A 17,204-nucleotide genomic window follows, 5' to 3' on the forward strand; every position below is an offset into this window, starting at 1 on the left:
GGTATCTGAGAATTAGTAGAAATTCTTTGCTCTTGATGACATGAAGGAAATCACCATTTTCTATTTAAGCAATGTGTAAAAAGAGGATATTCAATATTTCCAAACAGTCACTAAAAACTACAAAAGCACTAGCAAAGAATAGAAATGAATGTTTCACAACTAAGGTTAGATTCTCTTAGAGGCTTTATTGCTGACTAAGAAAATATATTGTTTTGGGAAAAATACTTGGGAAAAAAATCTTGATAAATACTGCATTGTGTCTAACTAACTTGTGGTGTGCTTGGATCTTTTAACATTTAACCTGAGCACACACAAAAAACAGCTACATTTCAAACAACTGTAAACAGGAACTATCACTGAAGGTGATTAATACCCCCACTCCAGCAGCTCAGACTCTTATGCAAAAGAATTGAACCAGGGTTTGATAAAAGGTTCTTGTGTGTGTGTGTGTGTGTGTGTGTGTGTGTGTGTGTGTGTGTAAGTAATACGATTCACAAGGTTTTGGTAGAATTATGGTTACCATGGCAACTCTTTGTCTGACAAACACAAAAATCAGGTCTTCCACATCTATACCTCAATGTCATAATGTCCACCAAATTAGGTTTCAATTGCTTCAAAATTGTGGAAGTAGTTCACTCCACAAAATTTTCAAGAAAATATGCAGTTACCATGGCAATGCCTTGTCAGGTATGAACACAAAGAGTGTATTGCATAACTACACCTATAGATCATTATACATACCAAATTTAAAATAAATTGCTTAAATACTGTGGAAGTAGTTCACTCCACAAGTTTTTGGGAAAATTGTGGTTACCATGGCAATGCTTTCTGCGACAAACACTGAAAACATGTCTTGCACATCTACAACTCGATCAATGCCATAATAACCACCAAATTTGATTTCAACTGCTTCAAAATTGTGGAAGTAATTCACTCCACAAGATTTTCATGAAAACATGCAGTTACCATGGCAACACCTTGTTGGGTACAAACACAAAGAGTGTCTTGCATAACAACACCTATAGATCATTACACATACAAAATGTGAAATAAATTGCTTAAATACTGTGGAAGTAGTTCGCTCCACAAGGTTTTTGGAAAATTGTGGTTATTATGCAACGCTTTCTCCAACAAACAAAAAAGATGTCTTGCACATCTCCACCTCAATGTCATCATGTACCCTACATTTCATCTAAACTGCTTTAAAACTGTAGAACAAATTCACAAGATTTGCAACGGACCACACTGACCGACTGCCCAACCAACCATATGCTGATACCCCCTTATACACTTTGTGTATGCAGGGGTATAGAAAAGATATCAAAAGAGATATATACGTATGAAAACATAGTCACATTACACCAATATCTGCAGGTGAATTGTGTACACAGTTTTAGTGTAATTTTACCTATAACAAAGCTACCCATAAAGAATCAAGATAAAGTGCTATATTCGTCAATGGTAGTTGAACATCAATTTCAAAAAAGGTATAAAAGCGCTAGGTTTGTGTCTAAAAACTGTACCTGGGTTTGTTTCAGAGTGCACAGACCAGCGCATTGGCAAGTGTACTTGCATGGCAGCATCAAAATGGTTCTTGATGTAATCTGGGTCCCGCAACAGCAGGAGATGATTGACACTCCCTGGAAAAAAAAGACAAGATATATGAAGGAGCAACTTAGCTTTAATAGACTATATTGTATCTCATATTTTGTCCTTAGTTAAGAGTATCACTGCAAAAGGAAAAGACCATTACATGTGACTACATTAGGCAATGGCAACGGACAATTCAGTCCTCACGATACACTACTAGTACTTAATGGAAACTGACACCTAATGACGTTGCTTTAATAAGTGACCAGAAGATATATTCTATATGGATTTAGTGATGTATGGCAAAGTTATTTCTTTCTTTACTTCTTTTATTCCCTACAAGCAATCCTGCCATCTTCAGTTGCCATCTAGATACAAAATATATCAGCAAACTATTTGATATAAACTTTTGAAAACATAGTATAATAATATCTACCATTCAAAAATCAAAACCATACCATCATTTCACAATGATGTTGGCTTCTACATGAAGAAAGTATGAAGATGCAAGCAATATGGATTCCTGTATTGTCTATGAATCTCTTACACATGTCATCTAAATAATCAATTAATTTCTCAGACTGGTTGAAAGACAGCAACATTAATCAAATGCGTCCTCCTCAATATGCTAGATTAGCAGTGATGCCTACAACCTACATGTTAAATATGTATGACATATGATGCTTGATGATGGCAACCATCACTGACCTTTGTTTGACCGGACAACGAATGCAAAGCCTCCCTCAAAGGTGCCATAGCGTATAACCATAGAGAGATTCCAGGCACCAATTAACCGGAGTGGGGTGTCTGGAGTGATGGCAAAGTGGTTGCTATAGAAATACAAAGATGCTTGACCTGCTGGCATCTTCCCCTTTCTTGGCAGAATGACCCTGCTCTTGAACTCAGCAACTGGAGCTGAAAAAACAAATGCATAAGATGGAGTTACTTTAATGATACAGGATTAAGTTATATCAGGATTTAAGATTAGACTCACCGAGGCTTCAGTCACTTCAGCAAAAAGTGAAGATAGATTCACTACAACATCAAATTAAGTCACTTCAGCATGGGATGGAATCACTGCTCTTCTAAATACCATTGCAGCAATTATGTAAATCACTACAGCAATGGAAATAAAAAAAAAAGCAGGAACTATAGAAAACTGATTGTGCTATGAGAGATACATTTTCTGCCATCTATTCAATAGCTCACCAGCAGGCACTGTGTGTTTGATCTTGTGATACCAATCCAGCAGTCTTTCATGAGTTGGGAAGGAGAGTAGGATGACCGAGTCCATCAGAATAATAGTCAGAACGTAGACATTCTTTGGATAGCGCAAGCCATACTCCAATCCACAATAGTTGTGTGGGGACACACACACATGCTCTCGACTTAGCTCCTTGTTCATCAACAGTGCATTCTGATCCTTGTAGAAGCGGAGAATGACCTCCTCTGAAAGAAACAAAACAAAACAAAACAAACATATATAAGAAAGAGAATGTGTGGACACACTAAAAGTAGCATTTCTTTCCTTTTTCTGATGTCAATAGTATTCATGACTGCGACCTGCAAATCTACAATTTAAGCATTTGATATGTTCATCTTTGTTGTTCATGTTGTTGGCTCATGAAAGAAATATTTTGCAGCTTATCTGGGTATATTGATTATGTGGTGAATAGAATTTGCTTTGATGTACAATACCAGGAAATGCTATGAATGGTTTTGAGACATTTCAGAATAGGTCATCAAAGCAGATTCATTCTCAGGTTAAGAAACATTTGGCAATACTGCTTATCATACCTGTTAGCCATACCATGCTAAAATAACCATTAAGCTTTCATAAGAAGAACAAAAAGAGATGAGATTTTGTAAACTGTAAAGTAGGATGAAAGAATTATATGGTCAATGATTTATGTGCATTTAGTGGATTATAACTCTGACCAAGCTATATGCAGCGGGCATATACATTGCACCTGCTGTGGTCAGTGGCCAGTGGGTACTATTTTATATGACTGAGTTCACTGATACATATAGTAATGTACGAGAAGACTGAACTGTTCATATGCTTTGAGGTTTGAGACATGTACACGGTGTATACTTATATTTGACCATACCTTATGTACAGTACACCACCATGTGCAGAAAGTTAGTGTTTTCTCACTTCTAAAGCAAGATCACTCTCTCTATTGAAAGAACTGTATTCAGTCTTTTCAATCTACTGATGACACTAAGTAGTAATCTCCTGTTTTGATCTGTGCATAGATACAATGTATATGAGCAAGACATGTAGACACACACACACACACACACACACACACATGCACATACACAATAGTACATTGCATATTATGAACCTTGACATCCTGGTATTTCACTTGAAGTGAATGAGAGGATTAAACAGTGTGAATAGATGTGGCAAAGCCTTGAGTCAGACACTGTACTTACATACATAAACTTTGACAGAAAATGGCACTGTAATCAGCCAGGACTTTATTTCCCCATGCACCTATCTTTTGTTGTTGTTGTTGTTGTTGTTGTTGTTGTTGTTTGTTATTATACCCATGGAACACAGCTTCAGCAGCCTAAAGAATGATACCGAAACTTTTCAAAATTGTGACCTATTACTGCAATTTTACATTGAAGGAAACACTATATAAGAAAAAAAAAATCATGAATGGTTATTTTTCGATAGCGAAGAACATTGAGAATCACTATTTGTCCTGTTTGTTTTGTGTGTGTGTGTGTGTGTGTGTGTGTGTGTGTGTGTGTGTGCAGGAACATATACATGTAAATATAAAGAACATACAGCCATTGCAGCTGTAACAATACACCTGCCCACTACTAACATTGATTATCCATTCATATAAATTAGGCAGGCAGAGGTTTCAGCACGGTATAAGCAATGGTCCATCAAAAAATATCTGATAAATCGCACTACCCATCACTGTCTACTAGCGCTGAAGTGCAATAGTATCTCTGTTGAATCTTGATAATGGAAACAAATTATTTCTTTGTGCCATAAATGCACTATCTTTGTCCATGAACTTGCGCACACCTAATCCAAACTCTCAAAGCATCAAACACCTCTTCCATAACCTTGAGGTATTTCATGATAATAACAGCATTTTTCCACTGCCACGCAGCAAATAATGTCATCATTCATCGCGTATGTGAACGAACAAATTGTGGGAAAGAGCTGACATTGACAAATCCGCCACATATTTTCCTCATTTAACGTTGCCGGCAGTAAACAATTCTGCTCTATCAAAATTATGGTGAAGTTTACATCAACACCCCAGGCTCAGTCAACGGCATCCAAGCATGGTTGTTTACACCAGTCCTCCCTCGCAGACAAATGGCAGGCATCAATCCATAACACTTGAAAAAATAAACACATCTCTTCATTCTGAATGTGTTGAAGTTACACCTATCAATGGGGAAAAATACTATGATTTGAGATGCTGGAAATAGCAGTAATAGGGGACAAAGTATTCTTAAGCACGTGCAGTTCTGATCAGCGAGATAGTACTTTTTTAAACTGTTCATTCTCATGGGGAAAATCACACAGGTATGCAATCATTGAATCTGTGGGACAGAGGGCAAGAAGTGGAAGAAAAGTGAACAAATATACTTTTTTTTAAAGTCCTCTGCAATAACATGGCAAGTACTCGCCATACTCTATAAATTTTGTATGATAACCAAATTTCCCTCCCCCCCCCCACCCCCACCAAAAAAAAAGTTTGTTATTTGAAACAGACAGGAATGTCAAGTGACCATATAGAGCTATTTAAATCTATCTTACTGTACATATTTACTATTGCAAACATTGTACCATTTGTTAGATATCCCAGTTCCAATAACACATTGCAAATAGGCAGTTCCTCACCTTGAGGTATTTTAGAGGATGGAATGAATACTCCTTGACGGGAAGCTCAGGGTCACTGGCCCAGGAAAAAATATAATAGTATCATCCCTTTCCCTCAAAAGAATTATAAATAATAATGATAAAAAGAAAATTGTTCCAATGACAGACAGGACTCTCATCTCTCTCACATCCTTCTAAAAAACATACAAACATAAATATTACATTCCTTTACCATTCCTGTATAAATACCATCACACATGCACAGATCTTCACAGGCATTTCTGCAAATCAAATATTCAGCTTAGGTTTCTATTTTTCATTTAATGCTATTTTAGGCTTTCTAGGTCAATCTAAATCACCCTTAGAGAGTTGTACTATACCTCATATATTTCCCTTCGCAGTCAATAGATAAAATAAAAACAGCACCACTTGGCTATACTCACTTGCATACCGCTATTTAAAGTACACAGTGTGCTACTTCATGGATATTTATTTTTAACATGCAATTTTTTTTTAAAGCTACTATTCAAATTCATAGTCTTAGATGGTAAATCTGTTTGATAGTTTTCTCTTGACTTGTCTTAATTATGTCCGAAGTAATGGACTTACTTACAGAGACAATAAGACTTCTGATCTCCGTTTTGTTAAGATGGAAACTAATGAAATAAGAAACACCCCAAAGGAATCTACATGTTGTAAACATGGTATTAAAAGAAAAAGATTAGAAAAAAAAGCATGCTAGTAGTCTCTGATAATTAACTGATAAAACAGAGCATCAACACAATTCTTACAGTGGTATTTTGGGATGCACAACAGACAAAGACGATCTTTCTTACTCTATTTATTTATTCTCATTTTTTGTCGCTGTTGTGACATCATTTTTAATTTTGAACAGGAACAAACTTCTGGCAACAAGCAATGGATTCACTCCTTCCATAAACAAGCCAGACATTCCTGAGTGTTTATTCTGTTGACATTGAGCCAATACCTGTTTTGAAATTGTTGTCAATTACATATATATGCTATTTTTGTGTGCCAAATGTACTATATGTTATCAAAAGAAATATTACGCATACCTCACGACCATCAAAGTAGAAAATTTGGCTGGAAGAATACCAGGCAGAATAGAAAAAAAAAAGAAAGAAAAGAAGTTGTTGTCTTTAAAATGCGATAAACATAATGGCTGCAAAGCCGAGAGATTTAGCTCTGGGGTAAACAACATGAATGGACCAGCTGCCTCCGGCTGGTGTTAGCCTTCCAAGACAAAAACTGTACTTGCCAACAAAGAACAAAGCAATTTTAGCAATGACCAACATGACATGGAATAACTGTTACAGAAGGGCACTTGGGGTTGGGCAGCTCTGTGTTACATCAATACGTTCCCATAGACCAATTCAGTTTGGGAACTTTTTTTTAATGGTACTTTCTAACTGGGGGATTCAAGTACAACTGTATGCCTAACAAAAGATAATTTATGCAATGACATACACATATGTAGCAACACACGTGGCCCATTGCATACATGCAACTCATTGAAAGTATACTTTTGTTCTTCTTTGGAATTCCCCCCCCCCCCCCCCCCCCCCCCCCCCGTTATGGCTGTCATATTTTACAGTGCCCTGAAGTCAGATTCATCTATATTTACAAGCCCTATATGTTACAGCTAGAATTTGAATAAAATTACTGGGTAACTGGATATATATCAAAGTCCAATACATTACATGCATAAGTGAATGTAAAAAACAGCAACAACGCAAGCAAGTTAAGTATGGTTAAATCTTCTGGGTTATTGTATAGATGTTCAGATGATTTCTGAAAAAAAAGGGCGACTGTCCATAATTTGGTGGTTAAAAGACAAAAATGCATCCACATCTTACAAAGATTTTCCAGCACATTACTTTAAAGGCTAGTTCTTTTTCAGTCTTATTGCAAGGGAACATTGGAATGTTAGAAATAACAATGCTTTTGGCACCCTTGTGGCAGAAGTATTGTATAAAAGCATACTTGCTTCCCAGTTTATTGTACCAAGCAGAAATATGAAAGTAAACATGATTCTCTGAATGTGTCTTATTCCATCATCAATGGGAAGAGATTTCTTTGCATACACTGTATTCTTCTGCTGAGATGAATTAGGTCATAAACATCATATTTTTGTAAACAAAGTTTCTGCATCAAGCTTAAAGGCAATTTCCTTTTTAAGAAATCCACAAACTACAGACCTGTGTAATATATAACAGCACTTGCATACCTTCACGATTAGATAGCCTTTTCAAACACATGCATTAAAGCGTAAAACTTATAATGCAGTCATAGCTGCCCACTATATCGAAATTTGATACACCTGCACCATGCATGCATTTCAACAGGCTAATGTTCATGCATAATTTCTGCAAAACAAGGCTGCTTTTATACTCTATTGTCAGGACTTGAAGACATTTTTTATCAAACTTTTCCTGGCACCTCCTGCAGAATTAGAAAGACTTTGCAGCTCTGATAATGCAGTCAAATTGGATAACAAATGCTGAAAATATAGGTAACAGGTTACACAAAATCTTGTTTTATACTAGATATTTCAAAGGAAAATTGAAAGAATCTGAACACAACTGACATAAAACAGTTGGTATATTAGGCTTCAGCTGACAAGTGAAAATTTAGTAACATGACTTCTTAAAGTAAAATTTGTCTCTAAGCACACTGATGTTACAACCTTCATCTAACATGCACAAACAGTACTGGGTTCAAAAAAAAATCTGTGAAACATACATTTAAGCAATGAAAAAAAATAAAATCTTTCTTTGGGAATGTACAATGAACATGTGCACATCCAAAAATTGGTATACAATTTGCCGTTCAAAATCATGAAATAAATACATTTCACTACCTCACAACTTATGTGGTTCATAGACAGTACATGTACATTTGTTTTGTTTTGCATGATTAGAAGAAATGCTTGGAAAGCTGTGAGTAGAGACAACCAGCCACGAGGGAAGAAATTTTTTAATGGTTCAAATTGAACTCAACACATGCCAGCAGATCACATGACTAGATAGTTATTCTTTACCAAGAAGCTTTGCAGGATGTCATCTCCGACCCCCTATAGAGTCACCCACCATGCTGGCAAACAATCAATTCATTCACAAGGAATTTATGATGGGCCTGAATGCATGCATATGTATAGAACTGATACAGACATCAGCTTTGTTTCCTCCTCGGGTTGAATGTTTTCTTTGTCTGCAGCAGGGAACAAGTCCTTTACCTAAACATGGAAGTGGCGTGTACAGTACATCTGATGCCAACGGAAGAACAACTCCAGATATTCACTTAGTGAGAAAATCATGAATTAAAGATGAATATATACTTATACACAACTGTATTTCTCCTGAAATAACTTGTATAGTTTGTAATTAATCCAGATATTAGAGAAAGGTGAAATGATATAATATAATCATGTCTGCTACTCTCTTATATACTGTACCTGCTCTACATTGGTTCAAAGAGGAGAGTACACTTAAACATGACAAGATATACAGTAGTTGCAATATGAAAAAAAACGAGACATGAAAACTCGTCACATTGAGGACGAGTTAGGTGATACGCTTACAAGTGGTCATCAGATGACAGTCATCTGTGATCGACAAAGAAAAGAATGTGATATAGGCACCTTGAAGTTATATTGAGCGTGCATGCGAAACCGTTTCTGTAACCACTCGGCCACGGGTCATCCACGGAAATGGTAAGACAAAAAAAAAAAACAATGTATAGATATAACAGGGGGAAAGTCAATGCCCACTCAACTAACGTGGCCGCGTGAACATTTATTGCATTGCTAGACGGAAAAGCGGCCTTGTAACGACTGAGGTCGCTATGCCATTTCTGGCAACTTGGGAAAAATACGTCCCGCAGACATAAAGCCTATAATCGGCTGGTTTTGATACCTTGCCTTTAATCACAATTTTCAGTGTAATGACGTCATGAAATTACAAAACAATGACATCGTCTTGAAAGACAATTGTTCAAAGTACAACACCTCAGTCGTCGTCATTACATACTATGATCGGTTTGACAAAGTCAACCTGCAAAATTTTGCTGCAGTCGAAGCAATGTGGTCTCCAACACATAAAAAAGAGGGATATGGCCTCTGTGTGTGTGTGTCTGTGTGTGTATAGGTGCGTTTTTATACGAACGTGATTTCTACATGGACGAATATGTAATACAAAATTGAAGAAAAAAAAAGTAAAATAGCTAAGTATTTTGTTTCGTGATCTTGTGGGGTTCGAACCCGCAACCTTACGTCTCTGAGACGTCGCCTTTATCCACTCGGCCATACGTCTCGACGAGAAAATATGGGGAACGTAAACTTATGTATGTGAAAGATACATGAGGAATCGTTTTGTCCACATTCCATTTTCATTTTCAGTTTTAAACTGCAAAATTGTCAATCTGATGAGAAGATTTCAAAGAATAAAATGCCTGATTACTGCAGCTTATTGTCTCAGCTACAACATACTAAAGTTTCAGAGGAAATGAAGCAAAATCAGCTGAGATAAAGGTGCTTAAACGTTGTTAAGTCAATGCATGGTTTAAAAAAAAATTACCTCCCATAGACAATACACGTAAACTTGTCCGATTTTGCGTCTTTACCTTTAATCACAATTTAAGGTATGATGACGTCATCAAATATCAAAAGCATGACATGGACTTAAAAGGCAAATGTTCAAAGTACAACATATCTGAATTTGGGATAATATTTAGCTTAAACAACAGAGATACGAGTAAATGAATGTCAGAAACAGTACCTCAAAAAAATTAATTCCACTTTTTTGATTTCAGATGATGATATGATGACGTCATGAGTTTTCCTGGCAATATGGGTACTTGAAACGTTATTTCCAATTCATATGCTTTTGTAATATGCAATAGAAATATAGGGTCAATGGACGATTTAAAGAGCTATGGCGAAATAAACAAAGACATGTTTTTTCACTATATTTGCAGAAAGACGCGCGCGCGGAATTTCAACTTTGACGCCAGTGCATTCCTTTGTTATAGGTCAAAATCGATGGGATATCAATGGATATTGTTACTCAAAGTATCAGAAATCCAAATCAGTCAAAAAAATCGCATTTTCATGTTGGTTACGCCCTCTGCGCGCGAAATTGCGCGGACGGACGCGCACGCGAAAAAATGTTTGAAACGCTTAAAATTGTCTGAAACTTCGAGATTTCCCATTGGGAAGTCGTTTTGAGCCTTTAAAAATTTTGACGCGCGCGTACGCGCTCGTAATGAAGACCTGGGTAACTAGCGTTAAAAAGTAAGATAGAGCGTGACCTGAACTTTATGTCCACCGAAAATGATACAGAAATGATATCTAGTTATGAAGTTATGATCGATCATGTGACAAGGTCCGAAAATCACAAAATGGCGCCTAGATGACGTCATAGATATGTTACTGTCATGAAAACCTTATTGTGCCCAGATATTGTTATGAGACATGTTGACTGAAAATGTCATGTTATTCCGTAATGTCATTGTTGAGATATTGACGACACAAAATGTGGCAGAAAGAAAGAAGAATAAAAAAAAGGAGAAATTTTGACAATCACAATAGGTGATACGCTGATAGCGTATCACCTAAATATCACTTAAGGTGATTAATACCCCCGCCCCGTGACGACAGTCTTACCCAAGGAATGATCTTTCCTTGATCTTCTGCCATTTAAATGCCGTTACCATGGCAACGCAGCTTCCGACACGTCCGAAAAATATGTCTTGCACATCTTCCCACCAAGACTATTGTGTGTGCCACATTTCATAAGCTTTTGTCAAAAACTGAGGAAGTAGTTCAATCCACAAGATCTTTCCTTGATCTTCCACCATTAATATGCCGTTACCATGGCAACGCAGCTTCCGACACCTCCAAAAAATATGTCTTGCACATCTTCCCACCAAGACCAATGTGTGTGCCACATTTCATGAGCTTCAGTCGAATACAGAGGAAGTAGTTCAATCCGCAATATCTTTCCTTGATCTTCTGCCATTTATATGCTGTTACCATGGCAACGCAGCTTCCGACACGTCCGAAAAATATATCTTCCACATCTTCCCACCAAGATCAAGGTGTGTGCCACATTTCATAAGCTTTGGTCAAAAAACTGAGGAAGTAGTTAAATCCGCAAGATCTTTCCTTGATCTTCTGCCATTAATATGCCGTTACCATGGCAACGTACTTTCGGGTACTGTCAAAAAATGCGTCTTGCACATCTACAACCAAAGGCACACATCTGTACCAAGTTTCATGGAAATTGGGCAAAAACTGAGGAAGTAGTTTGCAACACAAAATTTTCCATCATTTTGGCTCATAATATGTGAGCTGTTACCATGGCAACATACTTTTTGTCACTGTCAAGAAATGTGTCATGCTGACCTATATCCTAAGACAAACATTCAATATGAATTCCATGAGAATTGGAAGAACACTGATGAAGCAGTTTTGCCATGAAGCATTTTGCCCTATATTTTACCAATAACATGCCGTTACCATGGCAACGCACTTTTTGCCACTGCGGAAATATGTGTCTTGCACATTAACATATTCAGATGAACATCTGTACCTAATTTCATAAAAATTGATCAAAAACTGTGGGAGGAGTTTGCGACGCAAGATTTGTACCCATTTTTGCCCATAATATGCCGTTACCATGGCAACGTACTTTTGGGTACTGTCAAAAAATACGTCTTGCACATCTACAACCCAAGGCACACATCTGTGCCAAGTTTTATGGGAATCGGTTGAAAACTGAGGAAGTAGTTCGCGACGCAAGATTTGCAACGGACCGACCGCCCGACCGCCCGACCGACCGCCCGACCGACCGCCCGACCGTCTGCTGATTCCTATATACCCCCTTCAAACTTCGTTTGGCGGGGGTATAAAAAAAACCTTTGTCCTAAACTTAAAAATGTAAAAAGAAAAAACTTATGCCTGGTTGATGTGTGTTTTTCTTTCTTTCTAAGTTTGTTTTTCCTCCAGTGCTTACAAATAATATGTGTACACCTCCTGCATGTACAGTTGTATGGGATTTTAACACCACCCACACAGGCCCTATCACTTTATTCATTAGTCAATACATCAAATGATGTGAAATCAGTTCTGGGAGGTGCATCCAGCACATGAGATGACATCCTTGTATGCACCAAGGTCAATATCACAAACTACAATGTACAAAATCATAACAACTGAATTTTGCATTTGTTGCTGAGCAGCCACAGAAATCATATCAAACCTGACTACTTGAAAATTAGGTGCAGACAAAGGTTCACATAAACCTTTAGTTTTTAGTCACTTTTAATCTACTTTAAACATTTGATAAACTGAAGGATTCTACTTTTATTGGGATTACACTTAAGTTTGAGCAAATGTCAACTAAAATCTGTCAGATATAGTGGATAAAGTTTCACCTACTGAATGTCTAACTGATCGGAAAACATTTTCAAAATGCAGAATCAAATATGGCAAAGTACATGAACTTCACGGTCAAGTAATTAAGTACCACAGAAATCAACTCATGGCTGTACATGATAGCTCTTTGTAATTATGATTAAACATCAGTGACACTATATACATGTACATGATACTCCTGAGTAAACACGGAAAACCTTAATCAAGAAACTATTGATAAAACAGTCACTTAAGTTGTATTTTAAACAAATCTAAGGATCATTTTATAATAACAGGTAGACATGACATGTTGTAAGTTATAGCCATCAAAGCCATGCATGATAATACAAAGAGAGAGAGAGAGAGGGGGGGGGGGGGGGAGAAAAAAAAGAAAGAAACTTCCAAGAGAACCTCCATTAAGTAATACATGTACATATATTAAATTTTAAAACTAATAATGCAATTATTGCATATACTAGTATATGAGGGAAATAGTAATATTTTGAGGAGTTGACCTTGACCTTTGACCCCTGACTATTGACCCATGACCCCTAAATTCCCTAGATAATCCCTGCCAGTCAGTATATGCATATGTACCAAGTTCCATGAAGATACATTGAACCATTTGTGAGAAATGTGATATTGCAACATTTTCACCTAACCTTTGACCTTTTGACCTTTCACCTTATGACATGAAACTCTCTCTGGAGAATCTTTATGCAGTAGTACATGTCTACACTAAGTTTCAAGAAAATAACTGCGGGCATTGCATAGATATGGGGGAAATAGCAACATTTTTAGCATTTGACCTTGACCTTTTGACCTTTGACCTCTTGTCAATGTCACTAAAATCTACTCAACTAATTGTCCCATCATATATCATCCTTGGACCAAGAAAAGAAAATGCATACCAAACTCATTCATTGCTTGGTAGCAACCTAACACACTAACAGGATATCACTTCTCAAATTCAAAATCTGTTGAATAAAATACAAAACAAAACACATGCACACACACACACACACAACAAATTACTCTTCCCTTTCACCATGCTTCTCTAAATTCATGTGTTGCAAAAAATAGTCATAATTCAATATCTAACTCTAAAATGTATGCAGACACACCTGAAGTTATGCAAACTACAAATCGTGTTGTACTTTGCCCATGGTTAAGAGCGCTTTGTTTATGTACTTCAAAATATTTCAAAAGAAAAAGATGGCAAGAAATATGTTGAAGCATATGTTGCTGTTGGAATATACTGGTTCTGTTTGTCAAACTATGAACGAGTATCAAATCCCATTATCTGGCATTCAACAAATATAACTACGCATTCCAGAAAGAAGTGTGTTCATTCACCGTTCACTTACCTCCCCCACCCCCACCCCCTTCCTGCTCTTTTTATCTCTCTTTCTCTTACGAAGAATTTTTAAACACAATTGTTATGGACTTTCATAATGTATGTTGCAAGTCCTGAACATGCATACACACATCCATTTTTTTTTAAAAATTGCATCGATACAACCACTTTTCCACTTCAACTCTCACTGCCTTCACTTTAAAGGCTATGAAAGAGCCAGAGTTTGGCATGAATTACAATTTACTGCAAATAACCAGTAAAGTATTGATATTTTGGTTTTGTACTGTAAGGTGTGGACATATCGGTGATGGGCTGCTAGACATAATGCAAGTGACATCTCACATGCATCAGCTTTGCATCAGCTATGCAGAAAGCCAAATTGTGAACTAGTTTTTAGCTTTGTTTGTAATATGGTAGTATGTTTCCTTGAACACTGACTTGACTTTAGAGTAATTGAACTAGATTGATTTCAACCCAGTGAAGCCAAGACAGTCATTGAGACTATGTTTGTCAGTATACTCCAATTTCAAAATATCTGGTATATATGTCAAACAATAGCTGAGTGATTTCCAATGGCAAAGACACAAAAATAAGCAATTCAGGCAGGATCAAATGTAGGCATGACATTATGGGCTTGGGGTATTTCAACAGCATTCTACACAAGGACATTTAAAGAAGGCTAGGACTTCTCTCCTCTATCTAAGAATGTTACACTATTTCCAACTAATCTAAATCAACATTTATGGTAACACAGGTACTATGATTCTAATCTTCCGAGTTTCTCAAAATGTTCAGGTGAATAGGATAAAAAACAAAGTATTTTAATGGTCATGAGAAATTTCGTTTAGACCCAAACTTACAGCATGTAGGTTTTCTCATACAGATGTTGATCTCCATGTACATGTCTGTAGAACATACAAATGTACACTATCTGGGAATCCTGCCAAAGCAATGAAGTCTTCAGTATCAAATCCAAATTTTTCCATGACATGACTTTGAATTATCTCTTTGTTGATTGGAAGGTCACACACATCTTAACTGTTTTAATTTGTGGATTAATATGTCAAAAAAAGGAACTTCATTTGAATCAATGGATGCATTTCATGACCACAGAACTTACTACCAAATTAAAATCAATCTTGTACAGGTTATAATATATAGGAAATAGCAGATTAATTTCAAGAGATTCTAACAGGATTTATCAAACATTTACTAAACAACAAAAGTGTAAAGGGGGATCTCTGCTGATACTCACAGGAAGGAAAGGGGAAACAATACATACAACAAATTTCAGGATCTTGTGAATAGTTACGTGTGGATTCAAATCTGGGAATAATTTCTTACATATAATGTAAGTCAAAATAGCAGGCCAGCTAAATGAGGTATACTGTGAGATAAAGTCATTCATGGAAGTCTTGTTGTATGACCTGCCCATGCACTTGTCAGTCAAAGTCTCTAAATTTTGATTCACACTGAACATGTTGTGGGTTCATTGGCTGAAGAAAGCAGAAAAGGCACTATGACAATAGACTCTTCTTTGATTATCATCACCCTTTTGGTTCCTAGACAGAACCATTAAAAAAGGTCTCGAGAAGTTTTCACCATTCAGATTTTCCTCTTTGCAAATTTTTGGCAACCCACCCACAATCAATGGCAAGTATAAGCATACAATTTGTAGCACACAGATGAAACTATGTTTTTAATACTAATGAGTACTACAATCAGCCAATTTTTCTTCAGTGCACAGCAAAGCTATATTATACTGAACACTGTAGGTGAGGACCAGTCTAACAAAATTTGACCTAAGAGTTAATCTTCTGGGTAAAGCCAGCACTCGATCACTGTTAAATGAACTTCTTAAGAACTGGTTTCTGTACAACAGGATCTGGACTAAAGTTCACAAATTTGTGGAGCTATATTTTGTGAGAAGAGCGAATGGGAAAAACATGGCAACAAAACTTAGAGAAGAATGGGCCCATATCAATTAAAAAGGTTTTGGCAAGGTAAAAGAACTCCAAGAGCAAATATTCCAAAGATAAGTTTGATACCTCTCCGAAAGAAAAGAGTATACTGCCAATCCCCGGATCGTGTTTTTCAAAATCCAGCAGGCTATTTAGGGGCCACAATAACTTGTTTTTGACTCAGTGCTACAAAAACAAGTAAATAAAGGGATTATTCCTGGGATTGTTTACGGTGTTTGAAGAGCAAAGAGTACGGCTGAAAAACATGTACAAAGTCTACCCATTGATCATGTTCACGTGGTGTATTGACAAGTCAGAGGATAATGATCTGAGGAGCAACTAAGGGCTTGGCTGCTTACAATTGTAGGCTGAAGCTGACTTCTTTCTTTCAAGTCACCAACTCAACTACTATCAAATGTCACATTTGAAAAGTATAGATGATTAACTTGCTTACTATATTTTATGACATACATGACATTAAAACTCTTTTTGATATGTGATCCTTCTTGCTTTTCCATCATTATTTCTTATGGATATCCACATTTTATTTACTCATTTTGTTACCAACTAAACCTTATCATAAGATAGTAAAAGTTTCAAATCGCTATCAGGGATCAAATATTCACCAGTAGAGCAGGTAGCTATAACCACAGGGTGTCTTTATGTAATCATAGGCTGGCCAAATTTTGGGAGATGTTCAGCATGATTTTACCAAATACTGTATTAGCAAATCAGGTTATTACTAATGAAGTAGAGGAGAAAACAACATAAGTGAGATTAATGGTAATGAAACTGAAATCAAGATCACAATTATCCTTGGTTTCCAGAGCACAAACTGCCTGTTTCCAGTGAAATAAATGTCGTCTGTAAGAAAAAAGGGATAAAAAACGACATTGCAAATCTAATGGCAGTCAAGACCTGAATGCATTTTGTCACTACTATAAAGTTCATTTATATGCAAGAAAAACACCCTGAAGATTTGGCCTTAATGATGAATAT

General features: G+C 36.6%; 1 protein-coding gene across 1 annotated transcript in view; it reads right to left on the reverse strand.

Moving 5' to 3' along the window:
- LOC139719419 (uncharacterized) overlaps positions 1 to 17,204 on the reverse strand; it is a 44,079-nt gene that overhangs the window by 4,324 nt on the left and 22,551 nt on the right. Inside the window, exons 3-5 of the mRNA XM_071630834.1 lie at positions 2,800 to 3,039; positions 2,299 to 2,505; positions 1,524 to 1,640 (exon numbers count right to left, since the gene is read on the reverse strand). Coding sequence (XP_071486935.1) covers positions 1,524 to 1,640; positions 2,299 to 2,505; positions 2,800 to 3,039 — 564 coding nt within the window. The remainder of the gene's footprint in view (positions 1 to 1,523; positions 1,641 to 2,298; positions 2,506 to 2,799; positions 3,040 to 17,204) is intronic.

Source organism: Diadema antillarum, unplaced genomic scaffold, assembly GCF_040938485.1.
Source record: "Diadema antillarum isolate AM-2024a unplaced genomic scaffold, OU_Dant_1.0 scf00000110, whole genome shotgun sequence".
Classification (NCBI taxonomy): Eukaryota; Metazoa; Echinodermata; class Echinoidea; order Diadematoida; family Diadematidae; genus Diadema; species Diadema antillarum.